Raw genomic sequence first — 20,713 nt, 5'->3', positions numbered from 1 at the left:
ACCTTAGGGGGAAAAAAGGACGGGTATACACTCGCCACACACACATATCCATCCACACATATACAGACACAAGCAGATACATTTAAAGACAAAGAGTTTGGGCAGAGATGTCAGTCGAGGCAGAAGTGCAAAGGCAAAGATGTTGTTGAATGACGGGTGAGGTGTGAGTGGCGGCAACTTGAAATTAGCGGAGCTTGAGGCCTGGTAGATAACGGGAAGAGAGGATATATTGAAGAGCAAGTTCCCATCTCCGGAGTTCGGATAGGTTGGTGTTAGTGGGAAGTATCCAGATAACCCGGACGGTGTAACACTGTGCCAAGATGTGCTGGCTGTGCACCAAGGCATGTTTAGCCACAGGGTGATCCTCATTACCAACAAACACTGTCTGCCTGTGTCCATTCATGCGAATGGACAGTTTGTTGCTGGTCATTCCCACATAGAATGTGTCACAGTGTAGGCAGGTCAGTTGGTAGATCACGTGGGTGCTTTCACACGTGGCTCTGCCTTTGATCGTGTACACCTTCCGGGTTACAGGACTGGAGTAGGTGGTGGTGGGAGGGTGCATGGGACAGGTTTTACACCGGGGGCGGTTACAAGGGTAGGAGCCAGAGGGTAGGGAAGGTGGTTTGGGGATTTCATAGGGATGAACTAAGAGGTTACGAAGGTTAGGTGGACGGCGGAAAGACACTCTTGGTGGAGTGGGGAGGATTTCATGAAGGATGGATCTCATTTCTGGGCAGGATTTGAGGAAGTCGTATCCCTGCTGGAGGGCCACATTCAGAATCTGATCCAGTCCCGGAAAGTATCCTGTCACAAGTGGGGCACTTTTGTGGTTCTTCTGTGGGAGGTTCTGGGTTTGAGAGGATGAGGAAGTGGCTCTGGTTATTTGTTTCTCTACCAGGTCAGGAGGGTAGTTGCGGGATGCGAAAGCTGTTGTCAGGTTGTTGGTGTAATGCTTCAGGGATTCCGGACTGGAGCAGATTCGTTTGCCACGAAGATCTAGGCTGTAGGGAAGGGACCGTTTGATGTGGAATGGGTGGCAGCTGTCGTAATGGGGGTACTGTTGCTTGTTGGTGGGTTTGATGTGGACAGACGTGTGAAGCTGGCCATTGGACAGGTGGAGGTCAACATCAAGGAAAGTGGCATGGGATTTGGAGTAGGACCAGGTGAATCTGATGGAACCAAAGGAGTTGAGGTTGGAGAGGAAATTCTGGAGTTCTTCTTCACTGTGAGTCCAGATCATGAAGATGTCATCAATAAATCTGTACCAAACTTTGGGTTGGCAGGCCTGGGTAACCAAGAAGGCTTCCTCTAAGCGACCCATGAATAGGTTGGCGTATATAAACAAAGATGATGTGACTTACCAAATGAAAGAACTGGCAGGTCGACAGACACACAAACAAACACAAACATACACACAAAATTCAAGCTTTCGCAACAAACTGTTGCCTCATCAGGAAAGAGGGAAGGAGAGGGAAAGACGAAAGGATGTGGGTTTTAAGGGAGAGTGTAAGGAGTCATTCCAATCCCGGGAGCGGAAAGACTTACCGTAGGGGGGAAAAAGGACGGGTATACACTCACACACACACACACATATCCATCCACACATATCCAGCCACAATTATATATATATATATATATATATATATATATATATATATATATATATATATATATATATATATATATATATATATATATATATATATATGCTAAGTTATCATACTTTTTTAGCCATTTTGTGGATTGCCTGCAAAAGTTTTGTCCAACCTGTGGTTGTACAATCCTGTTTTTGGTGGTGGTGGGGATATTGAAATGTAACAGCTCATTCTTCATATAATTCCTAGAACTAATTTAGCTCATCACTGCTTAGTTTACTGTTCTATCATCAGGTATGACCCTTGAACGTAATTACAAGCACAACCGTTCAGTTACAAGCAATCAAATAACAAAAGACACACCAAAAATACTGTTGTTATGATGTTTGAAACCTGTAACAACTCTGATTAACGTACTGTCACCTTACTATGCAACTGTTACTCATAACACCACCAAATTACTTAGTTATTACTGAAACTCATGAAACCAAATCTTATTGATGATGTAAACAAAGCAATTATTTGGATACTGTGATATTAATTGAAATTTTGTTCATACCAAAAATTTATTTCTGCATATTTGAACAGAGAAATGTGTGTATTTAGGGAAAATGTGATCAGCATTGTTCATTCAAACTTTTTTGTGGTATTGCCTTAAAAACAGAAGAACTGTGGTTGAGTTGGTGTCACATTCAATGCATTTCATTTGTAACTACCAGGTGATGTTAATTTTTGTAACTGACAATTACTTTTGTAATTCTAATTGCTGTATGTAACAATGTACTGATTGTTATAAAAGGTAAATAGAGAACGTAAGAGGAGGAGTAATGACAGCCAGTAAGATGTAAGATCTTGTGGGATCTCTGCTGTAATACACAGTACACCTGAAACAACTGTCTTTACATAATTATTGAGAACCATGACATTCTCTAGCCCATTTTCACTTAACAAACTTCCAAGAAACCTCATCTACAGCAAAGTATCAAGAGAAAGATAAGTTGACCCTGTTAATTATTATTCTGATGATACTAGTTGCACCCACCAATTACAAGAACTTTGTTTACAGCTACCATTAACCTTCAGTTTATTCTCTTTTTGGGACAACATTCTTTTATCCTCAGCATCGCAAGTACACTGCATTGGCCATAAAACTAATTCTTCCCTTTTCATGAGAGGAATACAGCGGTTATTTTTAATCTTTCACAGTTTTCAGTTATTTGTATCACTGATATTTGTAAGGTTTAATTCTCACTACATGGTTATTTGTGTTGTATGGGTGTGAGCCCATTTTCAGAGAAGTGATGTCGAGAGACCAATTTAATTTGGTTCATAGTGTACTGCAGTTTGCTGGAAATAAATTGATTACTGATAAAGATCAACTTTTCAAAATAATGGAAGTTGTTGATAAAATACCTCAAACTTTTTCCCCATTCAAAAATTATATGTAAATGAAAGTTTGCCTTTATTCCAAAGAATACACATTCTTCCAAAGAAAAGGCAGATTTTAAATAAAGTTGTTCCTGTTATGAGGTTGTGAGAATGTTTATGTACAGGATTTCATTGTTGGAGATGAGTATAGTGAGGAGATGATAGGATACAGGGGGTGGAAACTGTTGGATGGTCATTGTGGGGACCGTATGTTACCATAGGTTGAAGCAGGTTTAATTTTCGGAGCAGAGAATGTGTTGTAAGCATAACTCTCAACTGCGCATTTCAGAAAAGGTGGAGGTGAGGATCCAGACAGTTCAGGTGGTGAAGCAGCCACTGAAACTAAGCATTTATTTTCAGCTGCATGTTGTGTCACAGGGTGCCACAGTTTGGCAGTGGTCGTTCATCCTGGTGGACAGCTGGTTGGTAGTCATATTAGGGAAGATATACAAACAAATCTGCAGCACAGCTACAGGCACCCACATGGCACCCTCCTATGCCAACCTGTTTATTGGCCATCTAGAGGAGACCTTCCTGGCCTCCAAAAACATCAAACCACTAGTCTGGTTCAGGTTCATTGATGAGATCTTCAGGATACGGACTCAGGGCCAAGACACCCTATCTTCATTCCTTCACAACCTCAAGACCTTCTCTCAATCCTCTTTCCCTTGTCCTCCTCAACCCAGGATGACATCTTTCTGGACATTGACCATCTCGTCTCTGATGACCCCATCCACGCCTCTGTCCACATAAACCCATCAACTACCAACACTGCCTGCATTTTGACAACAACAAAATTCCTCCCACACAGCCTCGCCACTTGGGGATGGCGTATCTGCAGTAACAAGAACTCCCTTACCCAATATGCTGAGGGTCTGACCAAGGCCTTCACACATAGGCACTATCCCGCAGACCTAGTCCGCAAACAGATCTCCCGTGCCATTTCCCCTCACACCTCTAATCCTCCCAACACACCAAAGAACCAGCCAAAAAGGAGTGCCACCTTCATCACCCAGTAACACCCTGGACTGAAACTACTGAACATCATCCACCACCTGGGTTTTGATTACCTGTCAACGTGCCCTGAAATGAGGGACAGCCTATCCAAGATTCTTTCCACTGCTCGTTAAGTGGTGTTACATCAACCACCCAACCTCCACAATATCCTACTCCATTCGTATGCCATTCCCAATTGCAACCCCTTGCCACAGGGACCATATCCATGTAGAAGAATCAGGTGCAAGACCTGTCCAATCCACCATCCCAGCACCTCCTATTGCAGTCCTGTCACAGGATTACACTACTCCATCAGAGGTTGGGCCAACTATGAAAGGAGCCATGTCATTTACCAGCTCTGCTGCAATGATTATACACCTTTTCATATTGGTATGATTATCAACCAGTTATCCACCAGGATGAACAGCCATGGCCAAACTGTGGCCAAGAGCAAAGTAGACCACCCTGTGGGACAACATGCAGATGAACATCACATGCTTGATTTCAATGGCTGCTTCACTAACCAAGCCATCTCGATCCTGCCCTTCACAACCGGATTTTCTGAAATGCGTAGATGAGCATTAGCTTTGCGACACATTCCCCGCACCTGAAATTATCCTGTCCTCAATCTATGGTAACATACTGTTCCCACACCCTCAAACCAACAGTTTCCACCCCCTCTGGCCTGTCAACTACTCCCTGTTCTCTTCTCCCAGCCTCTTTGTGTGCTGCCCTCTGCTAATGCACCCGCCCATCTTTCCCTGCTCCTCTCCATTTTTGCTCTGTTCCCCACAGCTCCCCAACTCCTTGCCCCACAGCTCCCCAGCACTGTGCCAGTTGGCAGTCTAGTCCCTGCACACTCTTCCAGACAGTGCTTCCCCCATGTATACATTGCCATGCCTTCCACTTCCCTACCCTCTCCAGATTACTGCTTCCATCATTCCACATGACAGTTGCATTCTGGTCCACACTGCCGGAGATGGCTGTTGTGTGTTCATGAAGTGTGCTTGCTTGTAAGAATGAATATGTGTGTTTCTCTTTCTTTTTCTGATGAAGGCTGTGGCCAAAAGCTAATGTGTAAGTGTATTTTAATTATGCCTGTTAGCAACTTAACATGCCATCTTTATGGTAAGTAGAAATCTATCTTTTCCTTATATTGTTAACATTTTATATTACTGGATAAGTGATCAAAGTTTTTGTGGCTGGATATTTAACTCCTTTGTGAGCCACTGACAGATTTAGTAATGAGTAATAAAGGTCTTTTATTCTCCTGGTGTTGTAATTGTGGACATCACTATTCTTCTAGAATTGTGATGGATTATTTAGAACAATTTTCATTAGTGAACACACATACTATGAAGGAGCAATTAAAAATTCCCAACCCCTCTCAGAGGTATCTACAAAATGACTGGAATGAACACTGCTTATTATTCTCAATGGTAAATTTCCTGCAATCAGTACTTGTTTTCGAAGTGATGAATTACCCGAGAAAATGATTAGCAATAAGCAAAATACACTGCCTGAAAAAATAAAAAAACTTAGAAAGAGAGGAGGCAATGAAAGGAAACTTCAGGAGTTCCAAGGGTATGTGGCGTTACTTCAGTGATTACAAAATAGAGTCAAATTTACGAAGAAGTTAGCAGTATGGGCAGTTTATCAGTATGTCATTGCACCCCTCTGGGCTGCATGCACGCCATTCACTGATTCAGTTGGGAAGGGAGTCATAAAGCCTTTTGTATCTTCTTCTGAGACAAGTTGACCCACAGTTATTGCAGCTGAGCCTTGATATCCTGGATACTGGAACTGAGACAGAAAAAGAAAGGGAGATTGGGTTTAACGTCCCTTTGATATCAAGGTCATTAGATACTGATTGGGATGGAGCTGATGTCCATACTGGTCTGACACACATTCTACTGGGAACAGATCTGGGGATCTTACTTGCCACAGGAATGCATCAACATCACACATATTTCAAAGAGGCAGGTGTCGTATGGAAAAAAAATTGTCCTGTTGATAAACGGAACCACAATACTGTTGCATGAGAGGTAATGCATCAGGATGCCAGATATCCCTGATGTACCACTGTGTCATTGGAACTCCCTCAATCTCTACCTGTTGTGACCTGAAGTCATACAAGATGGAGCCCCACACTATGATGCCAGAAGTTACACCACTATGCCTCTCCAAAACATTGGAAGAGTGAGACTGCTCGTCACGTCACTACCATACTCAGTAACATTGGTCACCTGGAGCTGGCCAAAAGGAGATGGACGATGAGGCCCTTTTCAAACTCTGTCAGGTGGTGACAAGGTGCTATTTACAGCCCTTATATACTCTACCAGACCTGTAACACTACTAATCATGGCCACAACTAATGCACTCTGGTGACTGTTGTATCTACCACAGAGATTTGCAACTCTAATTTGCATAACCCCCCACTCCCTGCTCTCCACTAGGTGTACATTTATGAAATCACATTGACATCCTATTGTTTCTTCTGGGTGCTTCAATTTTTTCTTCAGGCAGTGTATATAAAGATTACTCTTCGTTTTAATGAGTAGAAATATACAAAATATGTTAAGCTGTAGCTTTGATTGATCCCAGAACTAGAAATTATACAAAGAGTGAAAGCTGGTAAACTTAGTTGTTTGAGCAGATCAGTAATATGTTCTTTTAATTCGAGTTGTCATTAATAAGTTCACGCAACTATTTGGAGCATTCTACTGTATTTACTGATCACTGTCCCTATGCTATGTTAAATTTTGGTGGTGGTCTGGGTGTTACACAGAACTGAATATTATGTTTTTTTCCACAACAATAGTGAGAATTCATTTTCAGAGTGTCACATTACAATTCTTTGGAAACATCATTAAAAATTTCTTTTGTTATTGTCCCTCTCTAACAGGATTAATTATAACTCTTGTGCCATCTGCAAAAAGTACTAACTCTGCTTTCAAAACTCAGTAATTGCTGAACCAGTTCAACACAGATGCACAGTTTGTACAGCAGCTACTGTGTGTGTCAGCAGCAGCAGCTTGTGTATCACCACAAATAAGGAAAAGCAACAGCCACATGTGTGTGTGTGTGTGTGTGTGTGTGTGTGTGTGAGAGAGAGAGAGAGAGAGAGAGAGAGAGAGAGAGAGAGAGAGATCCCTTAACTCTAAGTGACATAAATGTTTTTGCCAGCATAACAATGAAATACATGTCAGCATGTAGTGTTTGAAAATAGTAATGAATAAAACTGCTGAATTTATTATTTTTTGTAAATCCATACCAAAAAAATCAAGAGAAGAAAAAAGTTTGCGTGATAAAAATACAGTGTCATGTAACACGTTAAAAGTTGGTGAACAACTAAATAAACTGCAACCTATGTAAAACACAAAAGGGAGCCAGCATACAGACCATGGGTTACCATGCACCTTAGATAAGATAAGACACACTATTTGTTCCACAGGCCTATAGGGAGGGGATACTGAAGGATGAAATAAATGTCACAAAAACAAAAATACGTAAAATACCCAGATTGAATTTTCACTCTGCTGCACAATTCATGTTGACAATGAAACTTCCTGAGAGATAATAACTGTGTGCTGGACTACGACTTGAACCAGGGAACTTTGCCTTCCATTGACCAGCGCTGAACCAACTGCGTTATTCAGGAGTGACTCACGACCCACCGTCACAGCTTTACGTTTTCATCAGTACCTTTTCTCCTACCTTCCAGACTTCACGGAAGTTCCAAATTTTCCTTGTAGGACTAGCACTAGTGAAAAAAAGGAACTGTCAAAAATCGGCTTAGCTACAGACTAGGATATTGTTTCCAGAATTCACTGTGACAGGTAAAGCTCCCACGTTTGAGTGCTATCATGCGCACAGTTTTGAACTGCCTGGAAATTTCATGCATAAAATATATTTGCAAAATAACACATGTTACTGTTCCTTTTACGAACGTTAAGTAAGATAGTTCTCAAGGATATAGAAAAGTCAAAAATGTTACACATTTTTCCACTTATGTCTCAGAAAGTGATTTTGGATGAATCGTTCTACAGAGCTATAGAGTTACATTACACAACACCTGCACTGCAGTTCAAGAGAGTAAGCAAGAGATGAGGCGGGAGGGGGGGGGGGGGGGGGAATCTTCCAGTGGCACAAATTTTTGATAGATTTAGCAGAGCATGTACAATTCCTTAGCACTAGAAGGATGAAATCAATACTGAAACAATACATGGATTTGACACACAAGACCAGATTAACATTTCTAGATTATTATTTGATATGTGGTAATTTACAGCCTTTTCTGTACGCCTGTGTATTAAATGTAGGAGTAAACTGAAGTCTATCATGAAGCAGTGATTGTGTCCAACAGATACCAAGAGTAGTAACATATTATCCACATATTATGATGTTCTTGACACTCTGGAAATAATGGGAATCGACCATAAAAAGTTAAGTTTCACTTTTTTATTTTATTTCAGTGACTGAAGTTATTTCAGATTTTTCTGCTGGAACATTGTCATAGATGTTAGTAGGCTCCCTTCTTACATGTACAACCAATAGTTAAGTCATTTTTACATAAGAATTGTGCACATGGTCACAAAAAAAGAGTGGGTCACACCTACTCTTAGAGTGAAAAGGAAGCCACTATTAAGTTTTGTAAGTTTGCCTTTTCGTCATTTCCACTCACATTAAAAAAGAAATACAGGATTTTTATGATATAGCACCATTACTTTATATCAACTTATACATTTCTAACAATCTCACATTATCTTTCTATACACATTCAGACGAAAGGTTTTCTTTTTTATCTCCTTAGCCAAGGATTGGTTTACTTCCCTTAAAATGGGATTTGGTAACATATCACTATGAATCTGAACTGATGTCTTATGTTGCTACAAAGATGATTAATCAAGATAAAAAATATTTATAAATGACAATTTATTTCAATAGAATTAAAATTTTATATTGAAAAATCAATGAACAATTAAAATATGAGACATTGCTGTAAGTTTTGTTTTAGCTGTACTCTCAGTAGAGACAGCTACAAAATATCACTGATTAGAAAAAACAATTGTGCCCAAACACAAATACTGTTACAAACTGGAACTTCACAGAGCCTCAAATAAACTGTGTGCAATATTTTTTTCTCCAGGAGATTAAAAAAGAATCGTTTAACAACTTAAACACAAAAAAGCTTTGAGCAATATTTAACTACATCCTGTTCTCTCATCAAAGAATATTAGTTTCAGTCTTCTATAGATTGCAATGCCAATATGACAAAAACAAAATTTATCTTACCTGTAAACTTAACATAATGCACTAAGAAATCAAATACAATTGTAAGAAAAAGCCTGCTGCATCATCAAAGTTCATAGGTGATATAGGAATTTCTATGCTATATAACTGCGTTCCTACATTTGTGAACAATCATCACTTTAAAAAAGTTTCTCTTTGAACAAAGTTCATTCATTTTCACTCGAATAATGTTTGAACAGGATACAACAGTAACATAGTTTTACAAATTTTCTTTCAGGTAAATAAAGCACAAATATCGACATATGTTTTCAGCATGGGCACTGCCCATGTTTATATTTTACATCACATTAAATCTCTACAACAGGACAAGGGAGTTAAGTGTGGTGGTTCTTTTTGACTTTTATTAGTTGTTCCTAATACAGTTACAGGAACGAGCTGAAAATCTACTAATTTTAAGTGCAAGTTTGTTACCCTCTAATCCATCTAACGAGTTCTAGGACAACTGATTGCAGGACATTATTTCTGATCTTTCAAAATTTGACACCATTAGATAAATGTTTAGAACAACTTTCCCAAGAAATTGATAAATAGACCTCACACTGATATTCAGAGAAGAAAATTGGAAATTACTTTTTCAGCATAATAAATATTTATGAGGACTTCAGAAGACCAAATTCAGTTCAAGTGCACCACTGTCACAAAAACCTTGACGGACGCCGCTGATGCGATGACAGAGTTGTTGCAAAAGTATACAGATTATAGCTGTACGGTGAAAAGCCGACAGTCACACCAAGCAATATTATCTTCTGCCTTCTTATCTTGTCAATTGAGAAATATTTAAAAACTATCACTGTCTCACTTATATGAAAGCACATACTTACATAGATAGCATTTTATTTTGTCCTTTGGTAATATCTTGCAGAACAAGGGAAATAATCTGTGGCACAATTACATAACAACTACATTAAATCCAACCACTTATCAGATTTTTAAAAGTCTGATTTAAAAAATGATTACAATTTAGTGAAGTCTTGAATGGGCAGTGCTTAGAACACACACATGCAAGTGCAGAATGTCAGTCACGCAAATACTGAGGAAAACATTCATTCTTTGCATGTAACATTTCAGTGTAAAAAAGAAATCTGCAATATTTTGTACATGTGTATAATGTCAGAAGCTACATATGTGGCTTCAAGCTTTTTAAATCCAGCACGAAAATCCATTTTTGTTACGCCGAGACAGCGGCACTTTTCTATGGCACAAAAATTGAGGACTCAGGAAGGGTGCATTCGAAATATGCATCTGTTCTCAGTTTTAATGGAAAATAAAGCTAAGCCACTAAGGGGGGGGGGGGGGGGGAGATATCAAATGTGTGCATTTCCAAAGTCTTGTGCTCTTCATGGTCAGTCGCCAATTATTAAAAATTACAGTTCAATGTGAACTCTATCAGCTTGGTCTCAATCAGTCAAGAAAATGCACTGCCATTTTCAACATTATACATGATTCTTTATTTGAGAATGGAGAAGTACTTCCACTTTCCGAGTTAAACATGTATTTAGATTAACGATGTCTATCTAAAATGCAATAATTTTAGCTCCAGATGCAAAGCTCTGACTTTTTTAGTAAATGAGTAATATTTGGAACAAAAAAAGTAATCCCAGCTATGCAATTAAACACTTGTTTCCTGGACTGTTTTAAAGAGTTTCATTCCACATTTGATACGGTACATGTGCAAACACATTAAAATGGTAAAAACATGAATTTACCCTCACATCATGAGGCACTGTGTGGAACCTGACATTCTCTGTAGCTTATCACCAGCATACAATATTATATTCTGATCATTTTTGAGTGCCACATTTCATAAATTCAGTGTGTTTCCAGATTAAGAGTGAATTGATCACAAGTAACTGCTGAGAACAAAAGAAATGAAACATACTCAGAATTGAGTTTTAAAGTTAATGTCTAGAAACTGATCTACCTGCCAAAACACTTATGCTAAAATTCAGCACGGACCTGCAGTTCACCACACGCCTTTAGATTAGTTGCACTGTCTTTACCTTAATTTTAAAAATGTAGGAGACGAAGGTACACACACAGATTTCGATGCATTTAAAACTCTGTCAAATCTTAACAAATTTTGATACATTTTCCCACTTTTCCCTTTATGTATATATATATATAGGACAACACTTTTGGTTAATGACTGCATATAGTTCAAGAGTCTATATTTTCACAGATCATACCACAAAATTTCACACGAGAAGTATCAATTAAATAATTGAAACCAAGAAAGAAACTGAACATAACATGCAACCTCATTTGGATGCCATTTGGATTTGTAAAAACAAAAAATTATTTTATCACTAAACAATGTAGTAGGTTATCTGTGTTTTTAATCTTCCAGTGCTCAATAACACTTTTCCCTCAAAAATAAACTGTAACACGAAAATGTCGTTATTGCCGGCGTCCGTCTTCCACACCCAGTCCCAGTTCCAGCTCCAGAGCCAGATGCCGGTCGCCTCCCCCAGGAGCCCGGCGTCAGACGGAGGACCAGTGGGGGTGCCTCGGGGGGGCGAGGGCCGCGGGGGGCTGCCCTCAGGTCTGCAGGGCAGTGGCAATCTCACGGTGGATGCCAGCCAGCTCAGCCAGCTGTGCCGCCAGCTGTGCATTCAGTGTGTCCAGAACACGGCGCTGTGACTCCTGGGCTGCGAGCGCCGTCTCCAGCTGCGCCTGTGCCAGCGACACAGCCGCCTGCAGCTCAGCGTTTTCCTGCTGTAGGTTCTGTGGGCAGTTGCAAGTGTATGGCTTTACAATGAGGATGGAAAACATTTCATTAGATAGATCTATAGCTGTGCATAATGCAAGGAAACAGAACACTTGTTTCCAAACTTTGTTGTTATGGGATAATCGTAGTTGCTGAAGTAAAACCATTATGTAGTACTCCACACCAACTGCATGTCTTATTTCACCATAATTAGCTTCAGACATAGAAGTGAATTTTCAAGTGGCACAGAATTTCCAATAATGAAAACCAATCAGCAGAAGGACATACATCATAAGGAGCGGACAAAAAAAACATAATTGCTAACAGTCCACACACACACACACACACACACACACACACACAGAGAGAGAGAGAGAGAGAGAGAGAGAGAGAGAGAGAGAGAGAGAGAAAGCACACAGTATTTTACACGCTTACTCTATGTTTTGCACGAATTGTTTTTTTACAGGCAGAGAAGTCTCTTGCTTTAGCAAATCTAGTTCCAGACAACTGCAACATTACGTAAGAAAGAAATTTAATTATTTTAATAATCTGTGATTTACATAAGAAACTATTATGGCACATGATAGGATGTAACAAAATATGTCTTGCGTGCCAGTGCTACGACATCACGGTTATGTATAATGAAGAGAGGTTTGCCATGATCTACAGAACAAACAGGGATGTTTTATTTATAAGGAAGTATTGATTAATGAGTATGTAGTTAATTTGGGCAGAGAATTAGTACATGTGGTTTGTATGACAGGGTTTCAAAGGTTCATCTTCTTCTCAATCTTCTCCTGCAATACAAAGCATTGACATTTCTGGTCACTTTCTTCCACTTTTCCTAGTCCTGTGTGTCATCCTTGTCAGCTTTTGTCCCCTCTGATCCCCTCAAACACAGTCCACTCACCTATTTTTAGGCCTTCCTCTTTCCCTGGAGCCTGATACTGACATACGCATCACTCTCCTTGCAACACGAGTACGGTCTCTTCTCGTGATATGTCCATACCACTCGAGTCCTGTAATTTCTTGGACCGACAACAAATTTTACAGCCCCTCTGATTCTCTCATTTGGAGTCCAGTCTATTATGATGAATCCACACATCTACATAACATCTTCATTTCAGCTACATCTAGTCTATTGCACTGGTTCTTAGTTGTTGCCCATGACTCTTCTTCGTACAATAACGACAGTTTACAAGTGTCTTATATGCCTTCCCCTTGACTTTGACATTTATACACTGAGAGGAAAAAGAAACTGCAACACCTAGGAGGAGTTGTGCAACAATGACAGTTGGTAGGTGTGTTTTCTACGTGTTAAAGATGATGTCTACTCAAATTTCATGTGCATATGGTGCTAGTGGTGCCACTATGAGAATGCAAATCAAGTTAGCTTTAAATACACACTGTAAGGTCACAAGCAGTAGTTACCCTTGAGATTGGCTGTAGTGAGCTGACGTTAGTCACGAATGCCTTTAAGGCAATAAAGATGCCATCATCGACAGCTCATCGAGTTTGAATGAAGTCGTGTAATAGGGCTATGAGAAGCTCAATGTTCCTTCTGAGAAACTGTAGAAAGACTTGGCAGAAATGTAGCCACAGCACACAATTGCCGGCAGCGGCAGTCACGAGAATGTAGGTTCACAAGAAGACTGGGCTCTGGATGACCACGTAACACTACTGAGAGGGAAGGCCTACATGTTCAGAATATAGCTCCTGTGCATCGTACAGCATCTGCAGCAGCAATTTGAGCAACAGTTGGCACAACAGCCACACAATGAACTGTTACAAATCGTTTACTTCGAGGACCCTCTGCGCCAGACCCAAACTACCACCATTTGCTCACTGGAGGGCAGGATGGAGGTCTGATACGTTTTCTCGTGAAAACTGGTTCTGTGTCCGTGCCAGTCACCACCGTGTGTTCATTAGGAGGAGGCTAGTTGAGGGCTGGCAACCAACCTGTATGCATGCTAGACACACGGGACCTACAACTGGAGTTATGGTCTGCAGTGTTTTTTTTTTATATGACAGCAGGAGCAATCTAGTGCTGCCATTTATGAACAGCCTTCCAGAGGGTATTTGCCAATGGAATAACGCTTACCCGCATACCGCTGTTGTAATCCAACATGCTGTACAGAGTGTAGATATGTTGCCTCGGCCTGTTCGATCGCCAGATCCTTCTGCAATCGTGCTCGTACGGGACATTGTAGGGTGACAAATCCGGCATCATTCACAATCGACACCGACTGTCCGTGTATTGAACAACCAAGTGCGACAGGCATGGAACACCATCCCACAAACTGACATCGGGCATCTGTAGGATGTGATCCAAGTTTGTATTCAACATTCTGGCAGTTACACCAGTTATTAATGTACCATCATTTCACATTTGCATCGGTTTACCTTGCATTTACATTAGCCCGTGATCTTACAATGTTAATCACTTAAATATGTTACCTAGACAACGGTATTCCTGAAGTTTCATTATTATACATTAATTATTTTTTGGTGTTGCAATTTTTCCCCATCTGTGTGTATTTGTCACACAAGATTCAATACATCCTTTTCCAGGTCCTCTATCCAGCTTTTATTCTGTGAACTCTCTCAGAATCCATGTTTCCATTACTTACCATAGTTGATCTGAGGTTTGAAGTGATTAACCATCTTTACGCTCTCTTCACTCATTATGACTGTCACACCTTCCTCACTTCCCAGATATAAACATTCAGTTTTCCTTCAGCTGATTTTAAGTCCCATGTCCTCCAGCGCTCACATCCAGTCTTGCAGTCTGCACTTCACACCATCTTTGATGGTGTCGCAATACTTCTTATCCTTGTTCTTTCATTTTTGTTCATATCTTGAACAAGGCATACTTCTCTGGTATTTGCTTCTTTCTCATGTGTTTCCATATGTCTTGCTGTGGCAATCTGCCATATGCTCTCTATATCTATAAAGATCTCATACAATTTCTGATTCTTCTCTCGATGCTTTGCCATAAGCTGGCAGAGGGCACTGATTGCGTTTTGTTGTTTCTTTCCCTGGCATAAATCCCAACTGTTGCTCCCTTATTGATTTGTCATTTCTGAACTATTTTTCTATGATCTTCTCCTGGACTTTCATGGTATGTGTGACATCAGTTTAATGCCTCCATAATTATCCCAGTACTGCATATTACCTTTTCTCTTGTATATGGGCACTTGTACTGTCTCTCCATTCATTTGCAATCCTCTCTTCTTCATACACTTGTCTCACGAAGTCGTACAGTAAGTCTACTCCTACACCATCCACACACTTCCTAGGTTCTATAGGAATTTCATCTGACCCTATCATCTTCCCAGTATTGCTTTACCATAGTGTCGACAACTTCTTCCCATGATATATCCCATGTCATGTTTCTGTTGAGGTAACTCTCTTCCAAGATGCTTCTTGGATTTTCTTCACTCAGGATTTTCTCAAAGTAGTATTTCTACTCTTCCTTAACCTTATCCTCGTCTTGAAGTAAGGATTTCACTTCATTCTTTACTTGAGTAATGCTCCAGGACAGATGCAGTATTCTTAATTTACTCAGTGCAGACCATGAGAGAAAAATCTCATCCAAAATCCTACATAAACTTAACCATGATGACCTACAAAAGGGCTGTTCAGGTTTTCCATGGCTGGATATAAGCAATGAGCCAACATTATGCGACTTAATTGCTAGCCTTTACTGTCTAGTCACTGTAAGACAAAATTTTGTTCAAAGTAAAGAGAGCTCCTGCTCTATGGCTGACTACGAAACTACACCAGATAATGAATAATCATTCTGAACACAGAAGTTCACGAAAAATCCAACTCCTGAACTATAAGAAGTAGATAGGAAGACGCAAAACAAGACAAAGTAAAATGTGTGCAACTCCAAAATCAGGTATACCTGCTCTGTTGTAAGTAGTGTGTCAAATCGTGTCAAATCCTGCAGCACTGTGGAAAAACTGTGCAGCTTTGACACAGAAAAGGCAAAGTCTGATACTGATTTTTAAGGCTCTGCAGATGAATTATATGATTTTTTTCCTCTTAACAGCAGTCGATTCTCATGTTGTGACAAATTATCTGCACCAAGAAACCACCTTCTCAACAGACATGTTTTTCTTCAAACAGGTTTCTGCGTACACAGTATAGTATGCAATCAAGAGTTTAGTGGCAAGTGGGTAATGATGGAGTGAACTTAAGCATGATTAAAAATGTTGTTGATACCATTATTCCAGTTCTCATAGACACTCCCACTCCCTCTCTTGTTAGTGGTAAATATCCTACTTAGTGGCAGCAAAGCCTTAATTAAACCACTAATCAATAATAATAAACCAAAGTCACCAAATCTCTATAGGCCAATCCACACATTACTCACAGTATCTAAAGCCTCTGAGTACACTTTTCATGAACAGCTGATGGATCAGTTCGAAACTGATCACATCCACATTAAATATCAATCATGCTGCCAAAAACATTGTAGCACAGCAAACTGCATTAACCAGAGCGATTGATGACATCAAACATGCTGTAGCGACTACTATACAATGGCACCGCAGTCTGTGCGTGCAATAGTCACTAGCGTCTAAGTTTGTGCGCAACTTTGAAATGAAGACAGTAGAATGTCATCCTTATGCTGAGAGTTTTCGACACTAGGGGCACAGTGATTTGCCTGCAGTGACGCACCACTTCTGTAGATATTCTGTGACTCTTGTTGTTATAGTAACACTTGCTTCCAACTGTGAATGTGGAAAGTTAACAAAACTGTTTGAAGTTGCATCTTGTCTTTGATTGTATGGAAGTCAAAGTGCAGGATTTTCTCCATAGTTACAACTCCCAGTCAGTGGGTTTGGGCCTCAGGAAGGAAATATCTAATAGATACTGGACCTGATCTGAGTATTTTACTGAGGAAGTCACTCCGCTGCTGCGGGCCACACACAGCAGTCAACTTAGCAGCTGCTAACAATACAGAGATCCCAACAGTACATGGCATGAGGATGTGAATCTAGGCCTGCATAGACAATTTACATGGAATTTCACAGTAATGGATGTGGTTGGGGTGATAATAGGCACTGACTTCTTAACATATTTCAAACTTTTGCCTGATGTATCTAATGCCTGCCTTGTGGACAGCCTAACTGGTCTGACAACTACCGGATATCACTGCGATACTAGAAACAGTAGCATCAAGCATGTGCAAGTAACAGATTAAGGGTACCACGCAATTTTGCAAGATTTTCTGGCCTTAACTAGACCACCGGGAGTGCCATAACAACACTGTCCACCACATCAAAACTACTGATGGATCAGATGTGTCATGTCACTCGTGCAGATTAGCACCCGGATGCACGCGCCGGCTGTGGTGTCAGTGTGTAGTAGTCACTACAATGCTCTAAACAGAAGTGAAGTGATCATTTTAACACTGTTTGATTTCAATACATTATTTATTACGATGATCAGATGAATTTCTCAAATAGCACATTACTACGCCTTGACAACCAAGTCAAAATTGGATGTCAATGAAGCATCTATGGGTCATAAAATCATGATGAAAAAATGTGCTCTGTGGAGCATCTTATGGCCCTTTTGTTTTCTTGTTCCTTACAATGGAATTTCATTTGTACTTCACACTCATAACTACCATTTACATGCTGACAACATCCAACTACACATAACTGCTTGCCCTAAGAATGCTGCTGCTGCCCTATCCAGTATGAGTCACAGACTTTGTTCATATAATGTAATTGGATGGATAAAAAAATCTACTCACCATGTGGCACCAGGAGAACACAGAGGGCAGACTTACTGGATGGGATGAGAAGGAAATGCTAATTGTTGGGGACTGCACCAGATGATATTTGACAACCTGAGAGCTTAAAGGTGGAAGATAGTATAAATGCAAAAGAGAGGTTACTGCAAAAACATCATGCATGAGTTAATAAGAGTGAAAATCTAAGTGCATTGTACATAACAGAGGTGGAAGGGGATGACGAAAAATTAACGTAATTAAGGCCAGGTGGATGGCAAGAATGACAGACATTTTGCAGCGCTAGTTTCCACCTGCAGAGTTGTGAGAAACTGGTGTCTGGGGGAAGAATGCAGATGTGTGTGGTGAAACAGCCACCAAGATCACGACTGTCATGCTGTAGAGCATCATCTGCAAGAAGATATTGTGTGTTGCCAGTATTCACACTCTGACTATGCCCATTTATTCTGTGTGATAACTTGGTGGTAGTCATCCCGATGAAAAAGGCTGAAAAGTGTTCACATAACAGCTGATATGTAACATGTTGTTTTACAGGTGGCTCTCCCTTTGATACTATATGTTTAGCCAGCTACAGGGCTGGTGTATGTGGTTGTAGGAGGGTGTATAGGGCAAGTCTTGCAAAGGGGGCAGTCACAGGGGGTAGGAGCTATCGGGTAGGGAGACAGGAGCAGAAGGTGCATAGTTTCTGACAAGAATATTGCATAGATTGGGAGGGCAATGAAAAGCTATTCTAGGGGTGGTTGGCAAAATTTCAGACAGAATGGATCTCATTTCAGGGCATGATTTTGGGAAGTCAGGCCTTGTCGAAGCAGCCATTAATACTTTCAAGACCAGGACAATACTGTGTGATAACGGGTGTGCTACAAAGTTGTTTTCTGGAGAGAACAGAAATGTGCACCTGGCCTTCAGTTAGGATAAGGTCAACATCAAACAAAGTGGCATGGGATTTGTAATAGAACCATGTGGAATTTAATTGGGAGAATGTATTTAAAGATTACTGGAATTTTAATAGGTCAGCCTCACTATAAGTCCATATGGAAAAGATGTCATCAATGTATATAAACCAAGGGCTGAAGGCTTCAAGCGACCCAAGAAAAGGTTAGCATAGGAAGGAGCCATCCTGGTTCCCATGGCTGTATCCCTGATCTTTTTGTATGTCTGCTCCTCAAAGGTGAAGTAGTTGTGGGTAAGTGTAAAGTTGATTAAGGTGAGCAGGAAAGATGTCATAGGTTTGGAATCAGGTGGGCACAGACTGAGGAAATTTTCAGCAGAAGACAAACTCACTCTGTGTGTGTGTGTGTGTGTGTGTGTGTGTGTGTGTGTGTGTGTGTGTGTGCGCGCGCGCGCGCGCGTGCGTGCGGGGGGAGGGATGTTGGTATAGAGGGAGGTGGCATCAGTGGTGACAAACAAGATGTGTGGTGGGAGTGGGAGGGTCATGGATTTCTGATGATCTAGGAAATGGTTGGTCTTTTAAATATAGGAGGAAAGATCTGATAGACTCAATAGAAGAAAATTACTACAAAACCAATTCCAGAGACTTTTACAAAATGTTTGGAAGACAATTACAAAAATTTGCCCCTCCCACGTTAATGCTGAAAAGGGAAGATGGAAAAAAGGCACATAATGAAAAGGAAAATGCCGAAATCATGGCAAAAGCATTTAGTAAAATTTTAAATTGTGAAGAACCCCAGGAACTTTTAGCAATTAATACACACACACCCACCAAGACTCCACCTGATCTCATAACGCCTCCAACAATCCAAGAGGTGGAAACGGCACTCAGAGAGATGAAAAATTATAAGGCATTTGGAGAAGACCCAGTTTTTGCAGAAATGTGGAAATATGCCAGTGATACAGTTCGAACATCCTTACACGTAGCCCTAACAAAAATCTGGATAACAGAAAAGTTTCCCGAACATTGGACCACAGCCATAATCCACCCACTCCACAAAAAAGGAGATAAAAGCAATCCAGATAATTACAGAGGTATCTCTCTCTTACACTGCACATACAAGATTTTCTCCAGAATCCTATACAAGAGGAAGAATTAGGTGAATACCAAGGAGGCTTCAGACCTTTGAGAAGCTGTGCAGAACAGATCATCACTTTAAAATTAGCCACAGCATATTACAAGAAATGAAATAAACCTCTTGTAATAGGCTTCATGGACTTTAAAAAGGCATATGACTGTATCCATAGACCTTCAATGTTAAAAATCTTAAGAAATTTCGGGCTCCATACAAAATTAATCAAATTGATAGAACTCACCTTAACCAACACTGCATCAAAAGTCAAGTTCAGGGGGTAACTCTCTGAGCCATTCATCCTAAAAACAGGTTTAAGATAAGGAGATTGCTTGGCACTCCTGCTGTTCAAGTGTGCTTTAGAATACATAATGAGAGAATATTACAAGACTAACTCAAAGAACATCCAAACTGGAAGACCCAAAGACAACATAAGTTTAAATTGTCTAGGATTTGCTGATGACCTTGTTCTCTTGTCCAACAGTATTCAGGAAACCAAACAACAAGTTATCTCACTACAGGAAAAAGCACAGAAAATTGGTCTTGGAATATCCTTTGAAAAAACATTCATCATGTGAACTGACCCACCACTCATAAACAAAATTGCCATAGGAAACCAAGAAATCAAAATTGTAGATAAATTTACATACCTGGGAGAAATCATGACATATAACCTCAATGAAAAGCCAACATGGCATAACAGAATAAAAAAACTGACTAGAGCACAACATATCACCAAGAACACCTAAAACACAAAGAACCTGTCAATAGCAACAAAATTAAAACACTATAAAACAGCCACCCCCCTCAACCAGAAATAACATAGACATGTGAAACCATCTTCAAAACAACTAATGCTGCACAAATAGATAAAATA

At 40.2% G+C, this 20,713-nt stretch overlaps 2 protein-coding genes across 6 annotated transcripts in view; both read right to left on the bottom strand.

Moving 5' to 3' along the window:
* LOC126263669 (peroxisomal multifunctional enzyme type 2) overlaps positions 1 to 20,713 on the bottom strand; it is a 533,675-nt gene that overhangs the window by 385,238 nt on the left and 127,724 nt on the right. The window lies entirely within an intron of this gene.
* The window catches only part of LOC126263671 (homer protein homolog 2), a 334,081-nt gene continuing 321,836 nt past the window's right edge, over positions 8,469 to 20,713 (bottom strand). For all 5 annotated transcript variants that reach the window (XM_049960782.1, XM_049960784.1, XM_049960786.1 and 2 more), the window contains exon 9: positions 8,469 to 12,059. In XM_049960782.1, coding sequence (XP_049816739.1) covers positions 11,874 to 12,059 — 186 coding nt within the window. In that variant the 3' untranslated portion in view covers positions 8,469 to 11,873. The remainder of the gene's footprint in view (positions 12,060 to 20,713) is intronic.

This window comes from Schistocerca nitens, chromosome 6 (assembly GCF_023898315.1).
Source record: "Schistocerca nitens isolate TAMUIC-IGC-003100 chromosome 6, iqSchNite1.1, whole genome shotgun sequence".
NCBI classification, from domain to species: Eukaryota; Metazoa; Arthropoda; class Insecta; order Orthoptera; family Acrididae; genus Schistocerca; species Schistocerca nitens.
The sequence above is the reverse complement of the archived record's forward strand: the minus strand, read 5'-3'. Positions and strand labels throughout refer to the sequence as shown.